We start from the raw sequence: 15,877 nt of genomic DNA on the forward strand, positions 1-15,877 counted from the left end.
TTCACCAATCCACTGATACATGTCAGTGGATTGACTTCTAGAATAAAAAGATTCCTCCTTTTAACCAAAACCATTTCCCCAATCTAACGATGTAGGTGTCACCTGTGCTATGTTACCAGCTAGGAATTAATGTGTATCACTAAAGCTTCCTTTCTTCTCATCTCAGGAAATTCCAATGAATTTCATCGATCCCAAGGAGCTAGATATTCCAAACCATAGTACCAAGAACAGATATAAGACCATACTACCCAGTAAGTATTCAGTGTTGCTAAGGAGCAGCAACACTTCCAAAACAACCCTAATTTCCTGTTGAACCAGGAAGTTATTTTATTATGTAGGAGGGACTGGGTGTCAAAGGCCAACAACCCCAAGGACAGTGAATATCGCACCTCCCTCTTCCCCACCAGCACACTCGAACAATGCTTCTTCCTCAGAGCACACTGTGTTCTCACATTCAGCTAGGCTTTTCGCCTCATTAGCACATTACGTAACACGCACGTACACAATCCCGGTTTGTGAAACGTGCGCTCATGTTTTGGAGGGGGGGGCGGGATTATCAATTCAGCACTGTTCCTTCCTTCCGGCCAATCAAGAGAAAGGAATGCTCATCTAGAGCTGCTGTCAATCAAACTCTGTCCCGTGTTACAGTTTCTGTTTTCTTTCTAAAGTGTTCATTGTGTGACACAGGGCTGTGGTCAGTCTTAGCTGAGATGTAACAGGGCTGCAGAACTTGTAGAGGCCAAAACGGGCTCCAAACTTTCACTGAAACAACAGTTTCAGTGATTATGCACCTATAATTCACATCTGATGCATAATGTACCCAAACATGCCTGGTGAGGTCTGTCTGATCCTGAGTACTCCTCTTCTTAATGGGTTTTTGTCTCAAAAATACTCAAAAACAGGTCAGGATAGTCTGAAAGCCTCAAGTGCAGCAGAGACAAAATGTAAGATCAGAATTATTCTCCATTTATTCTCCTCATCTTATCTCCTCGGTGTGTTCCAGACCCTCATTCCAGAGTAATCCTGAAGTCCAAGAGCTGCAACGACTTGCTGAGCTCGTACATCAATGCCAACTACATACGGGTGAGTAGTGACTGTCATCCAAAATTACACACTACAGTTAACCCAGCAAAATTATTTGAACTTCACACCACACTTTATCTTATTATGTCCAAGTTACGTGATTTTGCAAACTCATAATGATGAAAATACCACAGAGACAGTACGACAGCTCCCTTTTCAACCATGTGTTCACAGTCTGTTCATTGCAGCTGGTTTTAGGAAATGGAGCGACCACCTCCAGTCCACTCTTTGAAAAGCTGCCTCCTTTAAGATCTTTCCAACAGCTGCAGGCTGTCATACAAACACACAGTTGGATACAAATTACATTAATTTATCTTTGATTTTTTTTAATCTTTATTTCTTAAATTAGCAAAATACATTCTGATGAGAATTTGCTGTTAATACAAAACAAGTAGTGAAAACTTCCCACGTTGGCATTACAGTGAATGCAGCATGACGTGAAGTTGTGGGTGGAGTTAAAATGGAGAGGCTGGATAACTACCCTGAGCTGTAATGTGATGTTACAGAACCTTGTACAGATCACTAAATGAGTTATTTTCAGACCCAAACAAAGAGATTTTGAGTTGATAGTCACCCACATATTTACTCTCAGGCACAAAAAAGTGGATTGTTACTTATTGCTTGTTTTTTTTGTCAGTTATTTTAAATGAGCTTTGGTCCAGAGAAGACAATCCAGTGTTTCTGGATCATGTTCCCAAGTGGCTCCTTCTCTGCCTGATGGAGCTTTAAGCTGCATCTGTGGATGTTACGGTGAGCTGTGTTCACAGACAATGATTCCTGGAAGTGTTCCTGAGCCCACGCAGTGATTTCCAGGACAGAATCAGGTCTGTTTTTAACGCAGAGCTGCCTGAGGGCCTGATGGTCACAGACATCCAGGACTGGTGTTCAGCTGTTCTCAGGGATGTCTCCAGATTCTTTCAATCTTCAGATTTATTCTGTAGATGATGGAATATTCAACGTTTTTGCAAGTTTACATCGAGAAACATTTTTCTAAAACTCCTCCATAACTCAGTTTTTTGCAGATTTCCGAACCTCTGCCCATCTTAACTTCTGAGAGACTCTGCCTCTCTAAGGTGCTCTTTTTATAGCCAGTCATGTTTCTAACCTGTTGTTAGTAAACCTGATTAGTTTCAACATGTTCCTGCAGCTGTTTCTTTTTAGTGTTGCTGCCATCAAATTAAAGATGAGCTGATATTTTTCAGTGAAATAGTAAAACGTTCCAGTTTCAGCATTTCATATGTTTTCTATGTTCTTTTAGTAAATAAATGATTGGTTCAAGAGGTTGGTAAATCATTGCATTCTGTTCTTATTTACCTTTTACACGACATCCCAACTTTTTAGGAGTTGTGGTTGTAGTTCTGTACCAGGGTTAATTTGGGTTTGATTATTTGGTGGGACTTGGACGTTTCAAATTTGCAGTTTGTACCCCGTTTGTACGCATTGTCTCCTTAATGTGACATCACTTGACAAGCTAGAAAATAAGGTGACACATCCCTCTGAGTCAATCAGAGTCAATCTGGATGCAGCTGTGAAAAGCTGATAACACTGAAATCTTTGTGCATGCTCTGTGTTTCTGGATCTGGATTTGTTGGCCCTCATAGAAACAATAATAATATGAATACATTTTGATTAAACAGGTTTTAATAGTCAAATTAAATTTGAATTGCTGCCCAATATTAACAAACACACGACCTGAAAACACATAATGAAATCTTCAGAGCTCTCCATGATTTTCCTGTAAATTATATTTCTTGTAAATTATATTTCTTAAACTAATATTGAATTAATTCTTATTCATGTGAAAGGCGAGGGGGGGAAAAGGCAAGTAGTGCAGATTTTATACTTAGGAACTGGTCAGATTATCACAGAGTTTGTACTAACCTGCCTGATTTACAGTTTATATTTGATTATATTTGAACTCACCACTGATCTTTATTTAATGGTTCATAAAGGGGACCTGCCTCTAATCTGCATTTAAGTTGCGGTATAATTTTGCGGGCCGTTTGGTCCCAGTATAACCAAAGCCAGAGCTGTGTCCACATTCTTGGTACAAAGTGGAACTCGTTTCCGGTACGTGCTGGACTCTACCAGGGCTGCCCCTTGTCACGATCCTGTTTGTTGTTTTATGGACGGGATCTCGTCTGGTTTGGGAACCTCAGGTTTACATCTCTGCTCTTTGCAGATGATGTGATTCTGTTGGCTTCTTCAGACCATGACCTTCAGCTGCTCCGGAGCGGGTCACAGCTGAGTGTGAAGCAGCCGGGATGAAAGTCAGCTGGGTAGTGACCCAAAGAATGAGGTTGTGGATACAAGCGGGTGAAGTGAGTTTCCTTCAGAGGGTGGCTGAGATCAGCCTTGGAGACGGGGTGAGGAGCCCGACCATCTGGAAGGAGCTCAGAGTAGAGCCGCTGCTCCTCAGTTTAGGTGGTTCGGGTATCTTATTGGGGTGCCTTCTGGTTGTCTTTCTGTGGTTATCTGGGCATGTCTAGGTGAGAGGAAATCCCAGGTTAAACCTAAAACTTGCTGGAGGGATTTTATATCTCATCTGGAGATGCCTTGGGAGCCCCAGGAAGAGCTGGAGAGGGTCTCTGTGGAGAGCGATGTCTGGGTTTCCCTTCATGACCTGTGGCCTCTGCGACCTGACCTTGGATAGGTGGAAGATGACGGATGGATGGATCTAATTCTGTAAAGACTGCAAAGGGTTTGGGGGTGTGCAGAGGTGTGGATTTGTTCTTTTGTAGCTGCTGTGAAACAAAAGTAAGTTTTTATTTCTCTGAGTTGCTGAGTTTTAGAAGCTGCAGAATATTATGGCTGTCTATGCCTTTAAGCCTGAGAAAAGTCTCAGCCTCTACATACTGTCGATGTTCTGTGAAGTTAAATGTCCAGTGATACAACTTGTGTGGCTGGGGTCCAATTGAAACTGGTTCCATGTGATATGAGAGTTGCTCAGTGTTGTTTGTTGTTCAGAGCATTGTTACAGCTGGTCTTTGTTAATGTCCAGGCTGAAAAAACAAAGTCTCTGGTTTGTTGGATGTCTCATCTTTGTCCTGACTCAAAACACTGACTCTTAGAGCTCGAGTCCAGTTAATTGGGAACATATTTGTTTTGCTATATGTTCTCTAAACTTGGGGGAAAAAAAACATTCAACTTATTGTGATTATCACTGGTCTGGAATGTCAGCAGGCTTTTCTTTGTTCTTCTGGTTTCCTCCTCGACGCACAGTGAAAGTGTACCCCTGCAGAGGTCTGTAATGTCGCTCTCAGACAATAGACTGATTTCCTGCTAGGAAGCTACACTGAAACAGTTTAAACTGCCAGATCACATCAGAGAACCGAGCTTCTCTTCAAACTCTTTGCCCTACTGTACATGTTAACACTGAACTGAATATAGTGTGTCCAGAGAAAGTACAGTTACTGCATGAAAGGCCAGGAGCATAGATGAGGAAGCATGAAGCTGATTTAACTGTGAGGATCAAAACTGTGAAGATTACCTCTTCCTTCTTCTGTATTTGAAAAGATGTCAACATGTCCTCTCACAGGGTTACCTTGGAGACTTGAAGGTGTTCATTGCCACTCAGGGTCCGATGGTGAACACGGTGAACGACTTCTGGCAGATGGCCTGGCAGGAGGAGTCGCCCGTCATCGTTATGATCACCAAACTGAAGGAGAAGAACGAGGTAATGCGAAGCAGAGAAACCCTAATCAGAAAAAGTCAGGATGACTTATGGAAAACTCAAATCCACAAAAAAAAACACACAAAAAATGCAGTGACTCACACATGTACTATGGTTTTTATTCATTACAAACAATATAAACTCAAGATATCCCCTGTTGTGTCTCATCAGCTTCATTTCATCTGTTTAACAAACATCATTTCTGCATCTCAGACCTGCAACACGTCCCATAAAAGTCAGGACAGAGAACCTTCTCCCACTTTGTAACGTTTCCTTCTCCCAACACTTAGAGACGTTCTGACAGTGAGGACACCAGGTGATGCAGAGTTCCAGCTGTTATTTTGTCCCATTCTTCCTGCTAACAGGTCTTCAGGTGTGCAGCAGCACGGGGGGGGGGGGGTTGTTTCAGAGTTTGGGGACAGGTCAGGACTGCAGGCAGGCCAGTCCAGCACCCGTACCCTCTTCTTTCTCAGCTGGGCCTCTGGACCAGGCTAACATCAGGCTTCTTCTCTGCACAGTAAAGTCTGTGAATGGAACTCTGGATCGTAGTGCTGGACAAAGGTTTCCCACAGTAATCCCTTGTCCGTGTGCTTCTATCAGCTGCTGATGAATGAGGGTTCCTGATGCAGCGCTGTCTGAGAGGTCAGAGGTTACGGGGGTCCAGCTTAGCCTTGCTCCCTCGTCCTTTACACTGAAACTCCTCCAGATTCCCTGAATGCTTTAATGATATTCTGCTCTGCAGAGGGAGAAATATGCAGATCCCTTCCAATCTTTCTCAGAGGAACATTGTTTTAAACCCATTTGTGGACAAACTGGAGATCCTCTGAACATCTCTGCTCCTCACAGACTCAGCCTGTCATGGAGGCTGCTTTAGGACCAGATCCTGGTTACAATTCCCTGTTAAAGATAACATGAATATACTTTTTAACCCGATTGTCGTGAATTGCCCCTGTTCCAACTTTTTTTGGAATGTGTTGCAGGTCTGAAATGTAAAAATGGATGTAAATGATATAATTATAAGTTTAATTCTGTGTGTGGAACAAAGATGTGGATCTAAGAACTGATGCCAGAAGCTGCTTTAAAAGCAAGAAATCTCTTTTAGACTCGGCAGGAGAGTGCTGCTGTTTACTGTTGTGTGCTGAACATGCTGTCTGTCTCTGTAGAAGTGTGTTCTGTACTGGCCGGAGAAAAGAGGGATCTATGGGAAGGTGGAGGTGTTGGTCAACAGCATCAGAGAGTGTGAACACTACACCACTCGCAGCCTCACGCTCAAGGTACGCGCTCCTTTCACAGAGGAAGGCATTTGTGTGACTTCTGGGTTTGGGACTGACGTCTCCTGTGTGTGAACGTGTGTGCAGTGTGGGAATCAAACCCGTTCACTGCAGCATTACTGGTACACATCGTGGCCCGACCACAAAACCCCCGATTCGGCGCTGCCGCTGCTTCAGCTGATGGCCGACGTCGAGACGGACAGACGTGCCGCCGCCGCCGCCATGGGACCGGTTATCGTCCACTGCAGGTACGGAGCGCGATTAAACGTCTCTGTTGTCTCCATGGAGTTGCTCCATTACCCATGCTTTTCTGCTTGCAGTGCTGGGATTGGCCGAACAGGATGCTTCATCGCTACGACGATAGGCTGTCGGCAGCTGCAGGCGGAGGGGGTGGTGGATGTACTGAGCATCACCTGCCAGCTCCGAGCCGACAGGTAAAACACCCAAACACAACGCGTGATGCTGTGCTGAGCCCAGAATGACATCTGCAGGCTGGAAGGTGTCAGAACGTTTGATGTTTGTGTTGTTAAAGCAGCACAAACATGTTCAGTCAGAACCTGATACACAGCCGCTTCGTTACGGTCGTAATGATGCTGTTTGTGTTCTTTTGCACCTGTTTGTGGGAGTGGTTGCCTTCTTCATTTTATGTTGCCCCTCTGAAGTCTTTTGTTTTATTTTAAAACTTTTTATCTGTGTAGTCTCCCTGAGGAATTATTTTGTCGTTACCTTGCGGTTTTCTGTTGATTTCTGGTCATTTCGGGGCTTTTCTTATTTGTTTCTGGTTGCATTTGGTTCATCAAAGTTCCATTTTGCCCTCATGTTTTTGTTTGTCTCCCTTTTATAGCTATTTAATTGTTTCTTTGTAGTCATTTTTATGGATTTTAGTATTTTTTTTCTAATTATTATTCAATCTTTTTTGCGGCCTTATTTTTATCTTAGTACTCATTTCTTAGTACTCTTTGTGGTTGTTAATGTGGTCATTTCGCATCTGTTTCTGGTTTCTTTTGTTCCTCAAGGTTCTATTATGCCTTTACTTGATTTTATGTCTTGTTGTGGTTATATTTTGCCCACTCACTGTCAGTCTCTTAATTATTTGAGGTCATTTTACACCTCTTCTTTGTTCTGAATCGTTTGTAGTGGTTGCAAACGGTTTATCTGGCTGCCCTTTGGACCTTTTCACTCATGATAAAATGATATATGCAGGAATTATTATCTATATGTTGATTAACTCATTGGCTGCCATTGACGTCTATAGACGTCAATTTAAATACAACCGTTGACTGCCAAAGACGTCTATAGACGTCAATTGCGTTTTTTAACGGAGCGGGCTGGGGAACAATCTAGCGGAGTTTGTCACTAAATCTTAGGCTTGTAAACACTAGACAGAGAATATACTGGCAAAATTACCCGCAAGGTGGCAGCAGTGCCACTTTTTTTCTTTGCACAAAAAGCTTGTTTTCTCCCTTTTTTTGGTCAAAAACAGCTGTTTTTGGTGAAACCAACCTATGTTCTACTGTCTATTACTAAAGGACTGAAAATGGTAGAAACAAACTTTTTTTTCCTGATGAAAGAAGAGAGTCTACTCTTTCTTTTGGTAATTTCGGTGTGTCCATAGTCATAAGACACACTTTTCTGTGGGTCTTGGAAAATCAGTCAAAATACTGTAAAACACTTGGCAGTATGGGTCTCTCTGCACTGAAAATGGCTGGCAGCCAATGAGTTAAAGTCTGAAGAATAACAAAATTAAGGACTTCATGAATACTGATTGTCTATGAAAATGGTGTTGAAATCAAATCTTTTTGGCTTTTTTGAAGTCTTTATAGTCTCTGAGATAGATTTAATGTTTTTGGGTGAAATCGATGTGTTGCAGATGTTTCAGTTCCCTCTAACATCACTATCACTTCTTTGTGCAGAGGTGGTATGATCCAGACAGGTGAGCAGTATGAATTTCTCCATCACGCCTTGAGCCTATACGAGGCCAGCCTGTCTGCAGAAACTGGCCAATGAGCATTCACCACACAGGAGGCCTCTTCTTCAGCCTGGACACGTGCTAACACGACGTCGTCAGCAGGTATGATCTGAACTTCTGTGCGACCGGGGGATTCTGGACGAGGTCTTTGAGGTTGATGGACAACCAGTTAGCATTTTTGTAGGCGGAGCCAGCAGAAGGAAGGAGGTAAATTTCTGGAAATGGAATGTATCCCTTCTTCTTCTTCCTCTTCTTCTCTTTTTCTTCTCCGTGTGTTACTGACGAGCGATGGAACTCTACGGACCGCTTCACTTCTGTTACCCAACTGACCGTGGGATCGTGTTGTTTTTAACTGACCGGACTCTTCTGGGGTTCTGGCTGTTCTTGGACACGTAGAAATAGTTTGAGTAAAATTGATGGTACATGGTTCAATAACACTGGTGTGTTTCTGCGTCTTACACAGGACTTTTAAATCATTTTGTAATGTGATGTTCCCATCAGAACATGACTGTTAGCTGGTTGGTGGTTTGACCAACCCACGCAGCCCTGTTTGTGACCTCTGCACGCAGAATAATACCCTGTACTAAGCTTTCCCCTCTCTAAAGTCAGGTAAATGTCATGTTTGACTGCAAGTTTCATATTTAAAGATGTCATGATCTTACAGATATCTCAAATATAAAAATTTCTCAAGACATGACCTGAAGACTGAACTTTCAGGTCAGTTAACAGCACTTCTTACATGTGAATGATCTCGTTACACATCAAAATGTTTGCTGCTCAGTTAAAGCAGACTGTCAGTAAGATGCACTCCATCTCTGGACAGAAGCTTGACAAACTAACACTGCATTGGCACCAATTTTATTTGTATTTACTGATGTTTGCCTTTTGATATTACCACAGACTAACATTCTCCAACTCCTGGCAAAACATCTGCACTCTTGGAAATTGGTAATTGAACATTTTGTTGAAAAAAAAAAAAAAAACCTAAATATATGACACCAGACGACTTAACAGCTGAACATTCTGGATTTGTAAAATGAACCTCAAAATATTCAATAGAATTGTTATAATTGATGATAAGTTTTTCCTTGATCAAGAAAAAATGATGTTTCGGCTCCTCCGTCTTTTCTGACGGAGGACATTACAAATGAGAAACGGTATTGTCCATCAGTCGGTTCCAGCTTTGTTGTTCAGCAGCTGACAGATCAGCTCTGCAGGATGGAGCCTCGTCATGGAGCTTCTTTTTTCAGTCTCCACCATAAATCAAAGCTGGTTTCTGTATGTTTCCCTTTTACAATCTTCCCATTTTGTTTGTACTTGCTCCAAATTTTAAACCCAGCTGACTGGGAACAACCAACATTTTGAGTTAGATTATCTTCTTGAAGGAGTTTTATAATCCTTTCCACTGACAGCTCTTTTGACCTCAGTCTCATTTGCATATTTATACTCCCGCATTTTGTTTTAGAAATGCAAATTACAAAGTAATTTTATCTTTTTTTCCTCTACTTGGTCTGAAAAAGTTACAACAATTTGATTAAATTCTTTTCTGAGGTATGTGGTCCAGAATGCTCAACTGTAAAAATGTAGTGGTGGTTCCATATTCCACGAGGTGGTGTTGTGCTGAGTTCCCAAATAGGGCTTTCCTCCAGCCATAAAACCTGCTGAAAGTTAACAAACCAAGCTTATGATCAATAAGTTCCTGTAAAGTTAGATCTTGTATTGCAGCAAAGCAATTAGAGGCTATTTTAGCTTTAGTAGTTCAGTGTTCTACTGTATGCTTTAATGTTAATGAATAGTTGCCATAACTAGCACGCTATGCTGATGCAATATTTAGTTAAACAACCATGAATCTAGTATTCTGCTGCTAAGCAAAGCTTGTAAATGATTTACTTTTGTACTATTATAGAAGTGCAGCCCTTATGACAAGTCTAAGAATTATGGGGGCCGGAGTTTTTGAATGCAAACACGATATTGTTCGATGAGAAGCTATTTAGAGACCTGATGATCATAGACACAACAACCCATAGTCATGTTTAAAAGGCCATATTATGACTGTTGATTTACCCTTTTCAAAAGTACATTTTACGACTTTTTGTTCATCTAAAAGTACAAAACACAGATGCACCAAAACTGCCTGAAACACCTTGTTTGAAGGTCGGCTTTTTCTTCCTTTTACCTGATGACATCTTGATGAAACACAGTAGCAAAATGCCTCTTTAGTGGCTGGTTTTCCATGTGAGATCAATCAGCTGATCAGTCACACGAGACTCAGCTTTTCAGGGAAGGCACTGGAGCTGAATTGGAGCGTTTTTGGCAGAAGTTGAGAAGAGTCGCCTCAACTTTAGCTGTGTTTCCATCCAGCTGTCTGAATTAGAAGCAAATTTTTGTAGATGTCACCAAAAGGAAAATACTGTCAAAGGCTGTTGACTGCAGGTGGGAAATAAAACCTTGAGGTAGAAAGTAAACGTATTCAGGGATTCTTTTCAAAGAAATTGGTCTGACTTCATTATAATTTCCCCGTCATCCTTTATATTTGTACTTTAATTCTTCAAAATGTACTGAAAAATGTGATGGAAACACGAAAACACGACATGTATGAGGTATGAGAAAAAAGTGCTTCTTGATCTTTAAAGTTCCAGTGTGTAATAATAACATAAAATATGATTCAGAACTATGAGACGAGGACATTTCTATTTATTTATCTATTCTAGTCTATTTATAAGGGCTGCGTTTAAAAAAGATCGATTTTCCAATTTGAATAGATTTAAAAAAATAAATAAATAAATCCAACATCGATAAATAAAGTCCTTTTAATTGATTTTTTTTTTTTAATCATCTGTGTGTTTCACATGACTAGAGTCACAACATTGATTAACAGGAATTATCTTTGTGAGAACCTCTTTTATAGCTAATTCTACTGAAACGGAATTGTTTGAATCTGTATTGAATCGAATGGGAAATCGAACAGAATCGTAACCTTCTGAATGGGAAAAGAATCTATTCAGGAAATCAGTAGTGAAACCCAACCCTACTACTGATATGCTGTAGTTTGTTGCTTGATGGTGGGTGGACGGTGTTTGAAATGCTATCTTCAGCTTGACCACTAGATGTCAGTAATTGTTACACACTGTTACTTTAAAGCACATAAACATCTTTTCCTTGACCCCCAAAACGACATTTTTCTTGTACATTAGCATAATATGGTCTATTTAAAGGCCTACAGAAAGCTGACACTACACCCAATACATAATGATAATACATACACAGAGGAACAATAATGATCATTGGACTCTACACCAAAACATTTCATAAACGCATGAAATTTGCGATTTTGAATTTGCCGCTTGGAAATCCTTCCTGGAATTCCAGACTGGGGGCGGGGCTTCCGTGCGACGTCACATGTGCCATGGGTTTTCCTGGCTGCCGCTATTGTAGTATGCTTGTTGAGTGGTGAAGGCAATAAAACGTTGGGTTCAGTGCAGTTTTTATTGCGAGTAGATGTACGAAGTGCTGTGGGTGCGTGTGTGGGGCAGCCGTGGCCTAGTGGTTAGGGAGGTGGACTTAAGATCAGAGGGTTGCAAGTTCAAATCCCGCCATTACCTCTCCCTACACCTCTATCCATGGCTGAAGTGCCCTTGAGCAAGGCACCTAACCCCACATTGCTCCAGGGGCTGTAACCATTACCCTGTATCTAAATAGCTGTAAGACGCTTTGGATAAGTGTAATGTAATGTAATGTTGCCCTCAGCAGCTCACACCACCGGGGACAGACGAAGCAGAGAGACCCGCGGTCTTGTGTCTGTGTCTCCCTGTCCGCCTGCCTCCTCTCTGGTGAAATCAGCCGGAGCCATCCCGCCGTGTTCAGCTCCCTGCGGTGCGGACACTCAGGGGGAATCTACCTGGCGGAGAGCGCCAGAGCGGACATCAAGAGCCCCGACGTGGCTCTTGATGATCGCTCTGCCGGCTGATTTCCACTCTCCACCTGGCGGAGAGTGTGTACGCTCTCCGCCAGGTGGATTCCTGTCCGCACCGCAGGGAGCTGAACACGGCGGGATGGCTCCGGCTGATTTCACCAGAGAGGAGGCAGGCGGACAGGGAGACACAGACATAAGACCACAGGTCTCTCTGCTTCCTCTGTCCCCGGTGGTGTGAGCTGAGGACAACACACGCACTTCGTACATCGACTCGCAATAAAAATTGCACTGAACCCAACGTTTTATATTTCCAAGCGACGTCCACACATCGAAATTTGCCGTGAAGAAGCTGTCCAGGTCTGGCAAACTGCTGGCTTCGCTACTAGAACTATTGGGGGTTGTTCCAGCAGCTGGCACTCGTAACGTCACGCACCTGTCGTTCCAGTTTGCCAAATTCGAGTCAAATGTGGTGATAGTTTATTGGGCCTAATCAGGACTATCCAGGGGCCTAAAATTATTTTAAAATCATAAAAAAATTCCATGGTATATAAGGAATCGATCTGCTATTTCAGTTTTGTGCAAAAAAATCACCTTTCTGTAGGCCTTTAAAACGGTAGTTTTCCTTGATTTAATCCATATCTAAACTGAATGCGATACAAATAATAAAGTCAAAGGTCAGTTTTCCTGCACACGTTAAAAACCTGACAAAGATGGATTTTATGCTGCTCGGTCTCGCAGTTTACATCACAGTTAACTCCCCGGCTCTGTGATGAATTGCTTTATACCAAAAATGTGAAATAATTTGTCTCAATGGTGCAGTCATCTCATTGATGTGCTGTTGTAAATTATGTTATCTAGTGAGTATGTTATTTTGGTGTATCAAAGTAATAATAACTTTATTTTTATACTGTTTTTACATGTTTTGGATGTCTTTAGCAGAAATCTGCTGTTTTTCAACTTGCATGAAAGCTTGTTATTTTGTCTGCAAACCACATTATCTCTAAATGATCAGCTTAGGATGAGCTGGATGGAGTTAATAACTGACATAAGGATGATGAATAGAGACAGAAAATCGAACAAGAAGACAATCTCCTAAAACTTAGCTCTACTTAAGCTTTTCTTTTTCCTCACTGTTGAAGTTTAGAAACTCATTTCTACCATTAGGACAAAATATTGCAGGTGAAAAACACTGAAAATGACATAATATCTAAAAATAGTGACTTGGTTTATCAACAATTAGGCCTTTTTTCTCAAAATGATTTAGTTTCTTTAAAAGAATGAGTTTCCCAAAAATAATTATTTAAATTCATGAAATAGTGACTTTGTTTCCCAAAGTAATTACTCAATTTCCCTAAATTATTACTTGGTTTAATAAAAATATGACTGAGTTTTTAAAGAAATAGTGACTTTGTTTCCCCCCAATGAATGACTTAATTTCAGTAAAAAAATTTATTAGTTTATACAAACAGTTACAGAATTTCATAAAAGGCCTTTTTTTCTCGAAAAATGACCAAAAAAGACAAAAAATCACTTTCTCAAAATATTGAGATGCTTTTCAAAATTTGGAAATCTAAGAATTCTGATTTTATTCTTAATGAGATACAAACTAAGAATAATTTTGGGACATCGTTTTAAAAAAAATACGTACTACAGTTAATTGTACTTTTTTAAAACACAAATGAGACAGAAGTCATTATTTTGAGACGGTTTTTATGTTCTAATGACTCACTGGATCTATTTCTTCCCTCCTGTTGGTGGAAATGTGTTTCCATAACGGAGCATTGACTATGAATTTGCTTCAAAAACAAACAAGGCTTAATGTAATTGCCATGAGAGACAGATACAGTCAATTTACACTGATTTCTCAACCATTCGAATCAGGAAGAAGTGTTCTAAAACTAAAACTCTGAGTTTGTTTTGTTTCAGAGATCTGAGCTCTCTAAATGAATGCCAGTAATGAAGAACATTTATTACAGACACATCTAATCTGCTCTCTGTGTAAATGGGACCATAGTGAACACGTGAAAGTGCTATTAAACCTGGTGTGGGCCGTTACATTTCAATCTACAGACCACAAACATGGATTTCTTGCTGCTAAACCTTGGAGTGTTGGGATAGGACAGGATAGACAATAAAAAAGAAAACCTGTAAACACTTTTTCTATGTACAGATTTATTTTTATTTACTACTTTGCTTATTATACAATCGTGATATTTTCAACTTTGGACCCGAGTCTTTTTGTCTGCACGTCCAACATGCCTCCTGGGACATTCATCAGCCATTTTTTTCACTTAAGCTTATTCAGGAACTGGATGAAGAACTCTGCATTGTGTTATTGTGCATTAGATGCTGTTTCAGTGGTGATGCACTTTGTAATTCTCTGTTTTAACTGACTGAAGTGAAAGTGAGTCTAGCCCAGCCTCCATGCCCTCTGCAGCAGCAGGTACAACAACACACACTGCCTCTGACGTCGTATTGTGTATGCACACTTGGATGTGGTACATGTCCCGTGCTTTGTTTTTGATTGCTGACTAAGCTTTAAAGGGATCCTATCATATTGTTGTCACATTATGGAGGAAAATATATTTTCACTTTGACTAATTTAATGTCCAACCTATGTTTTTAGTCAGTGTAGAAATAGAACCTTTTGCTGCAAGTCCTTAAGTTTTCAACCCAGGAAATGTCAACTCAACATGAAAGGTTTGTCAACAGGTGAGCATTCACTTCAGCATGAAGGAAGGGAAAAGTTTAGAATAAAAAAGTGATGGTTATGATTAGCTTATTTTAGGTAAGTTTATCTAACTTTCCATCTGATGGTCTTTAATTGCAGTTCTGTGCAGAATATACAGACGATGTGGACCAATAAAACAGTTTTTTTGCATTTTGGTAATCTGAACCCAAGTGGACACCTGAGACACCTATGGTTGGCATGTATCTGCAAGGTACCACATTGACCACCTGCCTAGAGATATCTAGCCACACAAAATTAGTCATTTCTACAAGAAACATCATGGCATCAGTCTAGGTGCTTTTGGCCAATAGAAATCTTTTCATCTTTCTACAACAATTGGGTGTCCACAGTATGATAATAATCACAGTTCGTAGAACTCCACTAGCGTGGTCTTTTTGAGCTCTGTGTACTACCTCCTGAAGGTGTCGTATACAGTGATTCGCGGAAATCATGGCGAAAGAAACGTGAACATTAATAAACAGTTACTTATATTACACAAAGAAGAAATAAAATAAATTCCATATTTGCTGCAACTTAACCCATATGGCACTAAAAAAGGACACCACTTACTACAATGGAAACGCACTATGCTAGGGAAAACTGCCAAAATGTCCTCTTAATCTGTTTTTACTGGTTCTTGATTCTGTCACATTTTAGCACGCTACTGCATTTTATTATGTTTGAAAACTTTAACAAACCCAAAGAGACAGAATTTGCAGATTCAATCCTGTTAACAAAAAAGCTGCTTGCAAATTGTTAGCTATCAAAACAAACAGCTAATAAAAAAAATGGTTGCTCTTTTTCTAAAGTAAGCTCATGTTTTAGCTAACTTAAAATATTATACCTTTTGTAGCTTTAGCACAAAGAACAATTTTCTGTTCATAATTTTTTGTTTAAACTTTAAAATAGAATTACAGATTTGGACTTTTTCTGTAACAGCCACTCCATGTTGGCATGCTAGTGTTTTGATTTGCTCTGTTGCTAACATAAAAGGCTAAATGCTCCTGCTACTAGCTAAATGCTACTTAGGTTACAGTACCAGTCCAGATTAAATAATTAATTAATATCAAATAATTAATAATTAATTCAAAATCAATGGGAAGTTTTATTCAAACTTTACCCATCAGGGGTTCCAAACTGTTGTTAGTTCACACAACAAAACATTTTTCTGTTGCTGTTTGGCAGTTAGCAAGCTGGTTAGCTAATGTTAGCTGGTTAGCTAATGTTAGCTAGCTAA

At 40.5% G+C, this 15,877-nt stretch overlaps 1 protein-coding gene across 1 annotated transcript in view; it reads left to right on the forward strand.

Annotated features, from left to right (window-relative positions):
* ptprr (protein tyrosine phosphatase receptor type R) overlaps positions 1-11,761 on the forward strand; it is a 55,733-nt gene extending 43,972 nt beyond the window's left edge. Inside the window, exons 10-16 of the mRNA XM_075472295.1 lie at positions 167-251; positions 1,004-1,083; positions 4,622-4,759; positions 5,920-6,030; positions 6,115-6,275; positions 6,348-6,461; positions 7,941-11,761. Coding sequence (XP_075328410.1) covers positions 167-251; positions 1,004-1,083; positions 4,622-4,759; positions 5,920-6,030; positions 6,115-6,275; positions 6,348-6,461; positions 7,941-8,034 — 783 coding nt within the window. The 3' untranslated portion in view covers positions 8,035-11,761. The remainder of the gene's footprint in view (positions 1-166; positions 252-1,003; positions 1,084-4,621; positions 4,760-5,919; positions 6,031-6,114; positions 6,276-6,347; positions 6,462-7,940) is intronic.
* The last annotated feature ends 4,116 nt before the right edge of the window (positions 11,762-15,877 follow it).

The sequence above is a fragment of the Odontesthes bonariensis genome, chromosome 8 (genome assembly GCF_027942865.1).
Source record: "Odontesthes bonariensis isolate fOdoBon6 chromosome 8, fOdoBon6.hap1, whole genome shotgun sequence".
Lineage (NCBI taxonomy): Eukaryota > Metazoa > Chordata > Actinopteri > Atheriniformes > Atherinopsidae > Odontesthes > Odontesthes bonariensis.